Source organism: Drosophila arizonae, chromosome 5 (genome assembly GCF_054131065.1).
Source record: "Drosophila arizonae isolate 15081-1271.41 chromosome 5, UAZ_ARI_1.0, whole genome shotgun sequence".
NCBI classification, from domain to species: domain Eukaryota; kingdom Metazoa; phylum Arthropoda; class Insecta; order Diptera; family Drosophilidae; genus Drosophila; species Drosophila arizonae.
Window position 1 is genome coordinate 5,502,933 of NC_142925.1, and position 9,705 is coordinate 5,512,637.

Genomic DNA, 9,705 nt, shown 5'->3' on the forward strand with positions numbered 1-9,705 from the left:
AATCCGCCAGTTTCCCAGAAGAGTAAGCGAAAATTGTTTCGTTTTCGAATGCTTAAAAAAAAATTAATATTAACAGTAATCAAAGATTCTATTTAAACACTATATCGCTCTATAGAGGCATCTTAAACCGTACTGAGTTAAAAACAAAAAACCAACCGAAGAAATGAAAAAAAAGAAGAAATATAAAAGACTTGAACAACTAATGCGCAAAAGAAAACTTTTTAGAGAAAATCATCCTATTTTCCAGCTAACAAAATTATTTAAAAAAACAAAAAAGGAAGAAAACGAAAAAAAAAACTTGTTAGGCTCAAGTTTATCGAAAACATATATTTTTTGGCAGCATCTGTGTTTTGTAATGTGTATTGGAAGAGAGAGAAAGAGATAGCGAGAGTTCGTATGGAAATCAGGATGTGAATTGGAATTTTGGATATGTATGTAGTGTGTGAAGCATTTACGGTGTACTGTTAAAAACAAAACCAAAAAAAAAAAAAAAAAAAAAAAATGGAAAAAAGCGTTGAAAGTGTAAACAGAGTCTAATTTTTAGCTTTAAGCTGCGTTTTTACTGGCACTTTAAATAAAAACAAAACCCAAAAAAATATTTGTAAAAACAAAACAAACCAAATTTTAATTTCTACAAAGCGAACAGCTGCACAACTGTTGCGCAGCAGTTGGCACGCCTTTGCGGCTTCTTTACATTTACTTAGGCATAGCCGTTGAAAGGTTAAGAGTTCAAAAATATGGCCCTAGGACTTTTGAGTTTACGTATTCATTTGGCCTTAGGTGTATTTTAATTAAAATCGTTTGCCGCCAAGTACAGGGGATGTGGTTGTTGTCCCTGATTTATGGGTTTACTTTTGGAATTTTAACATGTTTTTTTTTCAACATTTTCCATTTTGTTATTGTCGATTTTCTAAGCTAATTTGAAGGCCTAGCTTATATGAATGTCATTCAATTTATATATATTATATACATAGGTATGCAATGTGGGAAAGACTAACAAATATCGTCAGTTCCTCAAGGATATAAGTTGAATCTATAAATACTCGTATATTCAGCCATGAAATCTACAAGCTTGACGGTCGAGCCACTAGAGCTAGATTAGTTCAGCTCTTCATCGTTATCAGGAATGTATATAGTCTTTATTAGTATATTTATTATTTTACACTTTCTGATACTTTCCATATATTTTCACCACAAAATTATACCTTGAGCTTCCACGCGTAAAGGATAAGATAATTTTACTTGTTTTATTTAAATCAACAGCAAACTGAAGAGAATATGGGAATTCCTTTTAACATAATTAAAAAAAAAAAAATTAAAAATTTTTGAAAACTTAAATTACTATTTTTACGTTTCGAATTTGTTTAAAAATAAATAATTAATACATAAATTGTTTTCTGAATTTTTTGTAACACAGCCTCTCAACCTTTTCACTTACCTAAACGATTCAGGCACCTTCTTTACAGCTCCTAAATTATTAGTAACAACCTTTTCACTCATCCAAATTCAATTCAGGCAGCAGTAAAATTCTGTCAAACTTCCAGCTCAAATATAGCTAAAATTTGCTATTAACAAACGCTCCCAAAATATCCCCCGACTATATTTAAATATAAATAATTAAAATTAATTTTCCACATTTTCTTTTTTTTTTTTTTTGGTTTTGTGGGCTTCGCGCCCTTTGCACTTTTTTTGCGTGCCTTAAATTTGGTTGCTGTTTATTTAATTTGTTGATTTTGTTGTGTTTCCTCATTAACATTTTGCATTTGGTTGCTTGTTATGTGAAATACATTTACATAGGTTTAATTTTAAATACAGATATATATATATTTATGGGCTTACATATGTATGTATATCTCGTTAGACTTGACTTGATGCGAATAAAAATAACGCAAAGTGCGAGCAAAAATAAAACACACACAAGGTACAGTTCCCATTGCGGTCATGGCTACGTATTTGTTGTTATTATTATTAAAATTAGTATATTTATTATTTTAATAATCGATTTCATTTATTTAAATTTCTTTCGATATGCACACTAAGAGTTTGGAATAAACTTTTATTGGTTGATTTAATACTTGCTGTAATAACATTGAATGCCTCAGTCAGTATTATATTAATATGTTGTATATTATATATATTATGATTCAAAATTTTGTTGTTGGGAATAAATATTAAATTTCTACGTAAAACACATTCAAAATATTAATTGATTATTATAAGTGTGTTAATTATTTTCAGATATTTGTTTTAAACAACGAGAGTGATATGCATTTGTTAAACATTTGATATGTATTTTTCATAATTTTTTTTTTCTTTTTTTTTTTATTATTATAGAATTTGTTTTTGTTTAATATATATTCTTTAAACGTTGCCTTTATGTTGTCTTCAGTTAAATATATATATTTGTTAGATAATTTTGAATGTCTGTCTGCTGCTCAAGTGCGACGTTGGTGAAAAACGCTAGCCATGTGCTGTTGGGTATAAGGTATATGTAATTACAGGGTATTCTGGGGTCCTGATTGACCGCTTACCTCTTGGCCCACATCGACGCAGTCGAAGGCATCGCGAAAGTAGCCGCAGCTCAGCTTAGTGGCTCCACGATGATGCAAGCGCTGATGCTGGCAACACATGCCGCTAAACGAAAGAGGGAATGCAACAGCCATAAATTATTTACTAGCAAATACCCTGTATACATGCTTAATATTTAATGATTTTTGGGCTAGTGTGTTCAATTGAGGAATCTTTGTTGATTAAGCAGGTAAATTTAGAACAGACAAGATGGATATTCTGAAAATATGTTTGATGAACATAATTGACAGCAAATTGACAATCAGCTAACAGCTTTATAGACAAATGTATTCACAGAGGCAGAACGAGGGAGAGAGGGAGAGAGAGAGAGAGAGAGAGAGAGAGAGAGAGGGAGAGATTGGGTGAGAGATATATTGAGAATAGGGATGAGGGCTCTCAGGAACGTGAGACATTGACAATGAAGAAGATCGTCGGACAAAGGGGGCCAAGAGAGAAGGAAAAAGAAATTTGAGTAGGACCAAGGAGACTGGGAAATTCTGAGGGGCTTTGAGTTGATACACGCAAGGCAGAAAGTTGGATAAGATAAGAGAGGAGAACTAAATGGCTATATTAGTTAAAGCAATGCCTACATTAGTAATGAATTTAATGCTCTCAATCCATCTGTCTAATAATTTGATATGTATATTAACAAGTCCCTAATTAGACTTCTGATAGATTAACATGAGGATGGCTTATATAAGCTGTGCAATTTTAGTGCGGCTTCGTGTAAAGCTAAAATATTATAGATTAAGATTGAAGAGCACAATGTATACGTTTTTTTATGAGCCCAGACAGTTAAGCTGAAACACAAATTTGAAGATTAATAAAGGGTTTGAGCTAACTAGATGTGGTAGCTGTAGAAAACTACCTAGACTAATTGAAGGACTTCAGAGGAGATTTCAGGCGAAGAAAAAGATTGAAGAACAAATTGTGGGTAAATTTGAAAAAAAAAATAAGGCTAATGGAAAAGCTCAAAGACCAACTGGCAAACAGATTGACAAGCAGTTCGTCAAACCGAGAAATTATTTGAAATCAGAAAGAAATGAGAGATGAAAGAGATATTATACTAGGTCTGTCTTCTTGATTTTATGATTTCATTTAATATTTCAACATATTTCCACATATTTGCTCTTCAAGCTGAGGCACTTTGATTACAGGGTATAGAGAGCTGTCAACACTTACTTGACCACTTGACAATCGCTGGTGCTGGTGCAGTCGCTGCCCAGCGGCTGTTTGGGTCGCACATGGAACACATCCGTGAGGAGTGGCGCCTCCGTTTCGCAGCGCCAGATGCCCTCCTGGGGTGCCAGCATGCAGGCACTGCCTGGCTGACAGTCGGCGTGCCGCTGGCAGAGATCACGCTGTCGTCCAAACACATAAACGCATTTGCCCTCTGCCACAACAGATTTGCAATTATTGTAGATGGGTTGGAAATGGCTGGAAATGCGTAGGCTCAACTTACCGCCGTATGTGTGAACGCAGACCCCGGTGGGGCAGCAATCGTCGTTTATCAGGCAGGCGCGATTGGCGCAGGGCGTGTCCTCAATCAGTGGCTCCACAATGCCATAGACCTCCGTTTGCGGCTGACGCAGTGCGGCTGACAGTGGCTTCAATTATAGGAAATATTTTCGCCCCGCACAATGGGGCGTATGCGTGTTTTATTAGATTATTAACTGCGCTCGTGCCACATTTCTATACATATTTTATGGCTCGCTGCAGATTACTGATTAACTGTATTCTATAAGCACAATTTGATTATAGTTCTGCATTGCATTTGAACTTTGCACTTTCAAATGCAGCCACAAAGCCAAACAACAACTACCAAATGCCACATGCCACATGCCACATGCCAGCATACCACGTGCCTCACAGCTGTAGGCAGCTTTAATTAATTAACAACCACTGCAAGTCGTTTCAATTTATGTGCTATCCATGCTGTTGCTGCCTGCTTCAATTTTTATTGTGTGGGCGCGCACACGCTGCGTATGAGTGATGCAGCTGGTTTTTGCGGTTTTGCTCGTGTCTGGCTTATGAGCTCAGTTTTTCAATTTATATAATAATTTCATAAAGCAATTTCCATGCCTTACATTGCATATTGAATATTAGAGGAGCGTATGGAGCGAGCTTAGACTTTCAATTATAATTGGATTTTGTGCAGTCGCTCGATTGAGTTTTTCGAAATAATTGGATTGACATAAAATTTGCAAATCAAGTGAAATTTATATGTGAGGGGAGAGAGTTGAACTTTGCATGTATATAGAAAATATTTGCAATAATAAACTAACTTTAATTGAGATCAATTATACAAGAATTATGCAGCCTAGATTTTTTTCTAAACAAATTTTCTCCTTTCTAGTTTAACTTATCTTCTTTTTTCAATTCTTTTCTTTTTCTTTTCAGTGTACTTTTCAGTGTAAATTATCTATGCAAATTCATTCACAAATTCCCTATTTCTCACTAAGCGCTGCTCATTAAGCAAAAATATTACCTTTTCAAATGTATTCAATTAAATTTTAGATCTCCTCAATGTCGTAAACAAATTCCCTGTTCATCCTCTCTTAAATTTTGCAACTCACTAAAATGCAAAAACTAGTTAAGTTTCCGTTATAGTTTAGCTGCACTGTGCGTGAGCGTCAACTTCACTCATTTTAATTAGCCAGTCGCCGTTGGGACTACCGTCTGTATATTGCCTATAAAACTTTGCGCTCACCTGTTGTTCCGCTTGCTTTTGCTCCTGCTGCTGCTGCTGCTGCTCCTGTTCTTGCTGCTGTTGTTGTTGCTGCCGCTGCTGTTGTTGTTGTTCCATGGCAATTAGCTGAGCATATTCGTTATTGTAGCCCGCATTGTTGGCAAACATATCCAGGTTGCCGCCCACATCGACTGGCGGCGGTGCTGCATGGCGATGCAGCAAATTGCGTGAGTTTCGTTCAAACGGCGACGCACGCAGCCAGGCGTTGCTCGGCATTGAGGTTGCATGGGCGCCCAGCTGCATGGCCAGCAGGCCGAGCAGCAACAGCTGCATCGGTATGCGTCTCATGTCGCTCTCTCGCTCTCTCACACTGTGTCTGCTCTTCACTCTAGTACCACATTGCCAGAGGCTGGAAAATGCTGTCTGAAAATTGTGCAAATGTTGAAAGCCCAAGCCAAATTGTGGCCTTAATTAAAATAGAACTAAACAAGATTTGGCTAACAGGCACTTGCCAACGCTTTTAGCCGGAATTTAAGCGTTTGGGCCCGGGGCAAGAGCAAAAAAGTCAGCAGCAGGCTGTTTGCCGGCCCAGCTCATTAAAATGTGTTATGCGTGTGTGTAAAGCGGCGTGTGTGTGTGTGTGTGTGTGTGAGTGTATGTGTGTATTCGTGTGTGCATGAATGAGGTTTGCTTTTAGTGTTATTACCGGCACTGACTTAATTTATGCATCTCATACTCACTTAGCGCTCTTTATTGCGCCGGATGGCAGTTAGACATATACATATACATATATATACGTATATTCACATTTAGCCTGGCTCATATGAAGATGTATGTGCTGTGTAAATGTTTGCCCACTATTCATTGGCGTTGAGCCTTTTAGCTTGAGTTGTATTTTATTTATAGAAAATATAATAATAAATCAGGTAATTGGATAGAAAGGCCTGGATAAATATATGATTACATGTGTATAAATATATATATATATATATATATATATATATATATATATATATATATATACGTCTCACGTTTATTGGCCAAGGGTTAATTAGTCATTGTTGTTAGCTGTGCTATTAATAAGGTTAACTCGAATATGAAGCTGTATACCCTGTTATATTATATTTAGTTTGGCAGGCGAGTGTTTGCAGCTGTTCTTCAACTGACCTTCAAAGTGATGTTTTTTATTGGCCAACGATAAGGGCAATTTGCTTGACATCTTATGATTCATAAAATGATTCATAAAAAACTTTCAATGAGCTTGCACAGCTAGAGGGCATAGAAAGAGAGGAGTATATAAGAGACATTATCAGTGAGCATATTTTTCTGTCGCAACAAGTAAAGCTGCTGTTAATTGGCAATTCAGAACTAGCAGATGCCCTTGGGTCTATGTAAGCATAAATTTAGAAGATATATTTTAAATTTCTGAATATTTTGTAGTACAGAATTTGTTTGTACTGAAGGCGCGCCCAATTGGGCAGAATAAGTAGACAGTAAGCCCACAAAGGGGTTACTGAAGTACCTCGTATGGCTTCAATAAACGTTATTATATATACAAAGTATATATATATACCCTTTAAGTATGCATATATTATTATTTTGTAATTATTATTTTTTATTTTTAAACTTTAAACACATATGTATAATTGCAATTTCATTTAGCATTTTTCACTTCAAGGCAGATGCTAATAAGAGTTCCCAATTGAGCAGAACGAAATGTACTTTGTACTCTATAGATACTCCCCCTTCTCTCTCTGTCTCTCTCTCTCTCTCTCCTACACCCTATTACACACACACCTTTACCTTCAACTCGTGTAACTAGCTAGCGAAATTAGTCAAGTTTTTCTGCATAAAAAGTGTTGCATACTTCGTGGGGCACAGATGTTGTTGGCTTGCATGCAACTATTAAATACAATATATCGCATCCATGACGTGTTCTCTCTTATACATGCTGCACTAATATGGATCCCCAGGCACTCGCTTAGGCAAATGATTATAGTTGTGCGCACTTTCCTTCCATTTTGCTTGGCTATCATCAGCGGAGGCAGCTCTCAAGGACTGTGGGTGTGGCCGGCAGAGTCTTAGTTACTTTATAAATATAGCTACGTCAAGGTACGTCATGAGCTGCCCACGACACAAGTCAAATACATTTAACATCGGGTCGGCTGCACATGTTGACCCGGGTAACGCCTCAAATCAATTTCATTAATAGAGCTGTCCCAAAGACCCCACAGAAGCCAAAAGAAAAACAAACCTTTTCTTTTTTCGAGCTAATTACCTTTCTTTTTTCTTACCTTTTGTTGCTTTTAGCAACCAAAAAAAAAAAAAAAAAAACGAAGAGAGAAAACTTTTGAGCAACAACTTTTTGGCAGCTGCAGAATTGTATAATAATTCAACAAAGGCAGAGAGAGAGAGAGGGAGAGAGGAAGAGAAAGCTGCGGCACTCATTAAAATACAATTTGTTAAACATTTCATAATTAAATCTGTACGAAATTCTATTCTATTTTCAACATCAAAGCCAAGTCTGTTACTTGGCTATTAGAGCAGACTGTCCTTTAGTTACGAAATTCCAGTATAAATGTAATTTTGAATGTTTCATATTTATGAGCGAGTTAAGTAGGGTTACTTAGGATGGGCATTTCACTTCTGTTGAAATTCAGGTAAGAAGTGCTTATATAACTCAATTTTTTTATTTTAGGAATATTGAAGACAAGAACTAAAAAATTTATAATTCTTTTAACATGAATAAAATCAATTCAGTTTACAGACAGACAAAGATAGAGAGAGGTAATAATTTATGCTTTAAAAGAGAAATAATATTAATTATAGTAATTTCGTATTTCCATTTTATGCTCACTCTCTAACAGTTTATAAAGATTTGATGTATCTCTTAGAATATGATTTCAATTTGTAAAATTTGCCAATTTATCATTAATTAAGCATATTCTATTTCATAAAGCTTCAACTTTTCTAATTAGTAAATGTTTTGTATCTGAGTTTCATCTGTGCTCAAATCACAAATATTTCCAGCAAATCTTTTAATTAAATCTAACTGTGACATTCTCTTTCATTCAGAACTTAGTCCAAGCTTAACTCAGCTTTAACTTATCTCTCATAGCCCAACTATTCCCATTCCCTTGCAGATATAGAAACAAATATCCAGGAGTTGTGACAACTAAAACTTGCATTCTCTATTTACATACTGTCAGGAGTTGGGCGAGAAATTCCAACTTTTGACAGCCGGTTGACAACAAGTTATTTTATTTGACAACAAAAAGGCAGCGAGAGAGAGAGAGAGAGAGAGAGAGAGAGAGAGGGAGGGAATGAGGAGAGATATATGGCTATTTACAGCCAAAGTGAAATGGACAATTTTGATGATTTACTTAACTTAACGTAAGCAAAATAAACGGCAAATGCTCATTAGGGCTTAACACAGGTGTTTGTGCGTGTGTGTGTGTGTGTGTGTGTGTGTGTTTGACACGCCTACACATGTCGTCAAGAAATATGCTGTCAAGTTGATTATGGTTAGGCGAGTTTTGATGAAGTTGACAAAGTTAATTATGTCAGCGCATTAATAGCACGCACCTGCACACAAACACACATATATACATGTATATGTAAAGATACTTGATTACACACACTTTCATAAATGATAATTATTTATGCAGCTGCTAATTGCAACGGGCCACAATTTCTTACACTTCGCACTTAACTTCAAAAAGCAAACACAACAAACACACTCACACCCATAGACATACAACACACACACACACACATTCAGCCGCCCACACACATGCTCACTTAACTTACTAGCTAAATGTACCTGCTGCTTGTGTGTCCTTTCAGCGACTGTCGGCCAACACCTGTCGGCTGGCTGCTACAAGGCGGAGAAAAGCTTTTGCCGCAAGCTTTTTCGCCAGCTCTGCGAACATTTTTATGAATTAAAAGCACAAAGCAAGCTTTCGCTGTGTGTGCGTGTGTGTGTGTGTGTGTGTGTGTGTGTGTGATGCCTATGGAATCAATGAAAGGCTACATTCATTTATGTACCTAGCCTTTCTGCCTTGCCCCAATGACGTCACAGCCAGCAGCTGGAGCGAGCTCATCCTCTGGCTGCCTCTAGCTTGTTGCCTGCCCAAATATTTGATAAGCCTGCCAAATATTGTTGTCAACTGACAAGAAATCACTGCAGGCTGTCATTTCGACTATGCTTAAATACGGCTAAGGTAAAATATTCGATACTCTAGAAAGACTTGAGCTGGTCTGGCAGAAGGAAATTCGATTATAGAGGGAACTTGATGTTGCTTGAAAGCGGAAATGCTAATAAATGTTTTCCTCTTCTATGTGCTTGCTAAACTCTCAGTGCTGTATATTATCTCTTTAATACTCTACTTTCGCTCAAGAGTTTTTTTTTTTTTAACTATTTATCAATTAATTACTTCTTATAGAGC

At 36.4% G+C, this 9,705-nt stretch overlaps 1 protein-coding gene across 3 annotated transcripts; it reads right to left on the bottom strand.

The window, feature by feature from the left end:
- Window positions 1–445: 445 nt before the first annotated feature.
- spab (space blanket) lies at window positions 446–9,122 on the bottom strand. Of its 3 annotated transcripts, none has more exons than XM_018012171.2 (6): window positions 9,081–9,122; window positions 5,279–5,680; window positions 4,031–4,175; window positions 3,751–3,961; window positions 2,532–2,634; window positions 446–2,471 (listed from the first exon to the last, which is right to left on the bottom strand). In XM_018012171.2, exons 2-6 carry the CDS (start codon window positions 5,603–5,605, stop codon window positions 2,436–2,438), a joined length of 822 nt encoding a protein of 273 aa, XP_017867660.1. In that variant the 5' UTR covers window positions 5,606–5,680; window positions 9,081–9,122; the 3' UTR covers window positions 446–2,435. The 3 variants fall into 3 exon arrangements, with proteins under 3 accessions (XP_017867660.1, XP_089328219.1, XP_089328220.1); XM_089472093.1 differs by having other exon boundaries at window positions 9,068–9,110; XM_089472094.1 differs by lacking the exon at window positions 9,081–9,122 and adding an exon at window positions 5,998–6,134.
- Window positions 9,123–9,705: the final 583 nt, after the last annotated feature.

Excerpts from the sequence above, each read along its gene's own strand:
- spab (XM_018012171.2), bottom strand. The coding sequence starts at position 5,605 with ATGAGACGCATACCGATGCAGCTGTTGCTGCTCGGCCTGCTGGCCATG. Across the intron at positions 3,962-4,030 it reads CTGCGTTCACACATACGGCG|AGGGCAAATGCGTTTATGTG; the intron begins GTAAGTTGAGCC and ends CTGTTGTGGCAG. Across the intron at positions 2,472-2,531 it reads GCGTCGATGTGGGCCAAGAG|CACATGGCTAGCGTTTTTCA; the intron begins GTAAGCGGTCAA and ends TATACCCAACAG.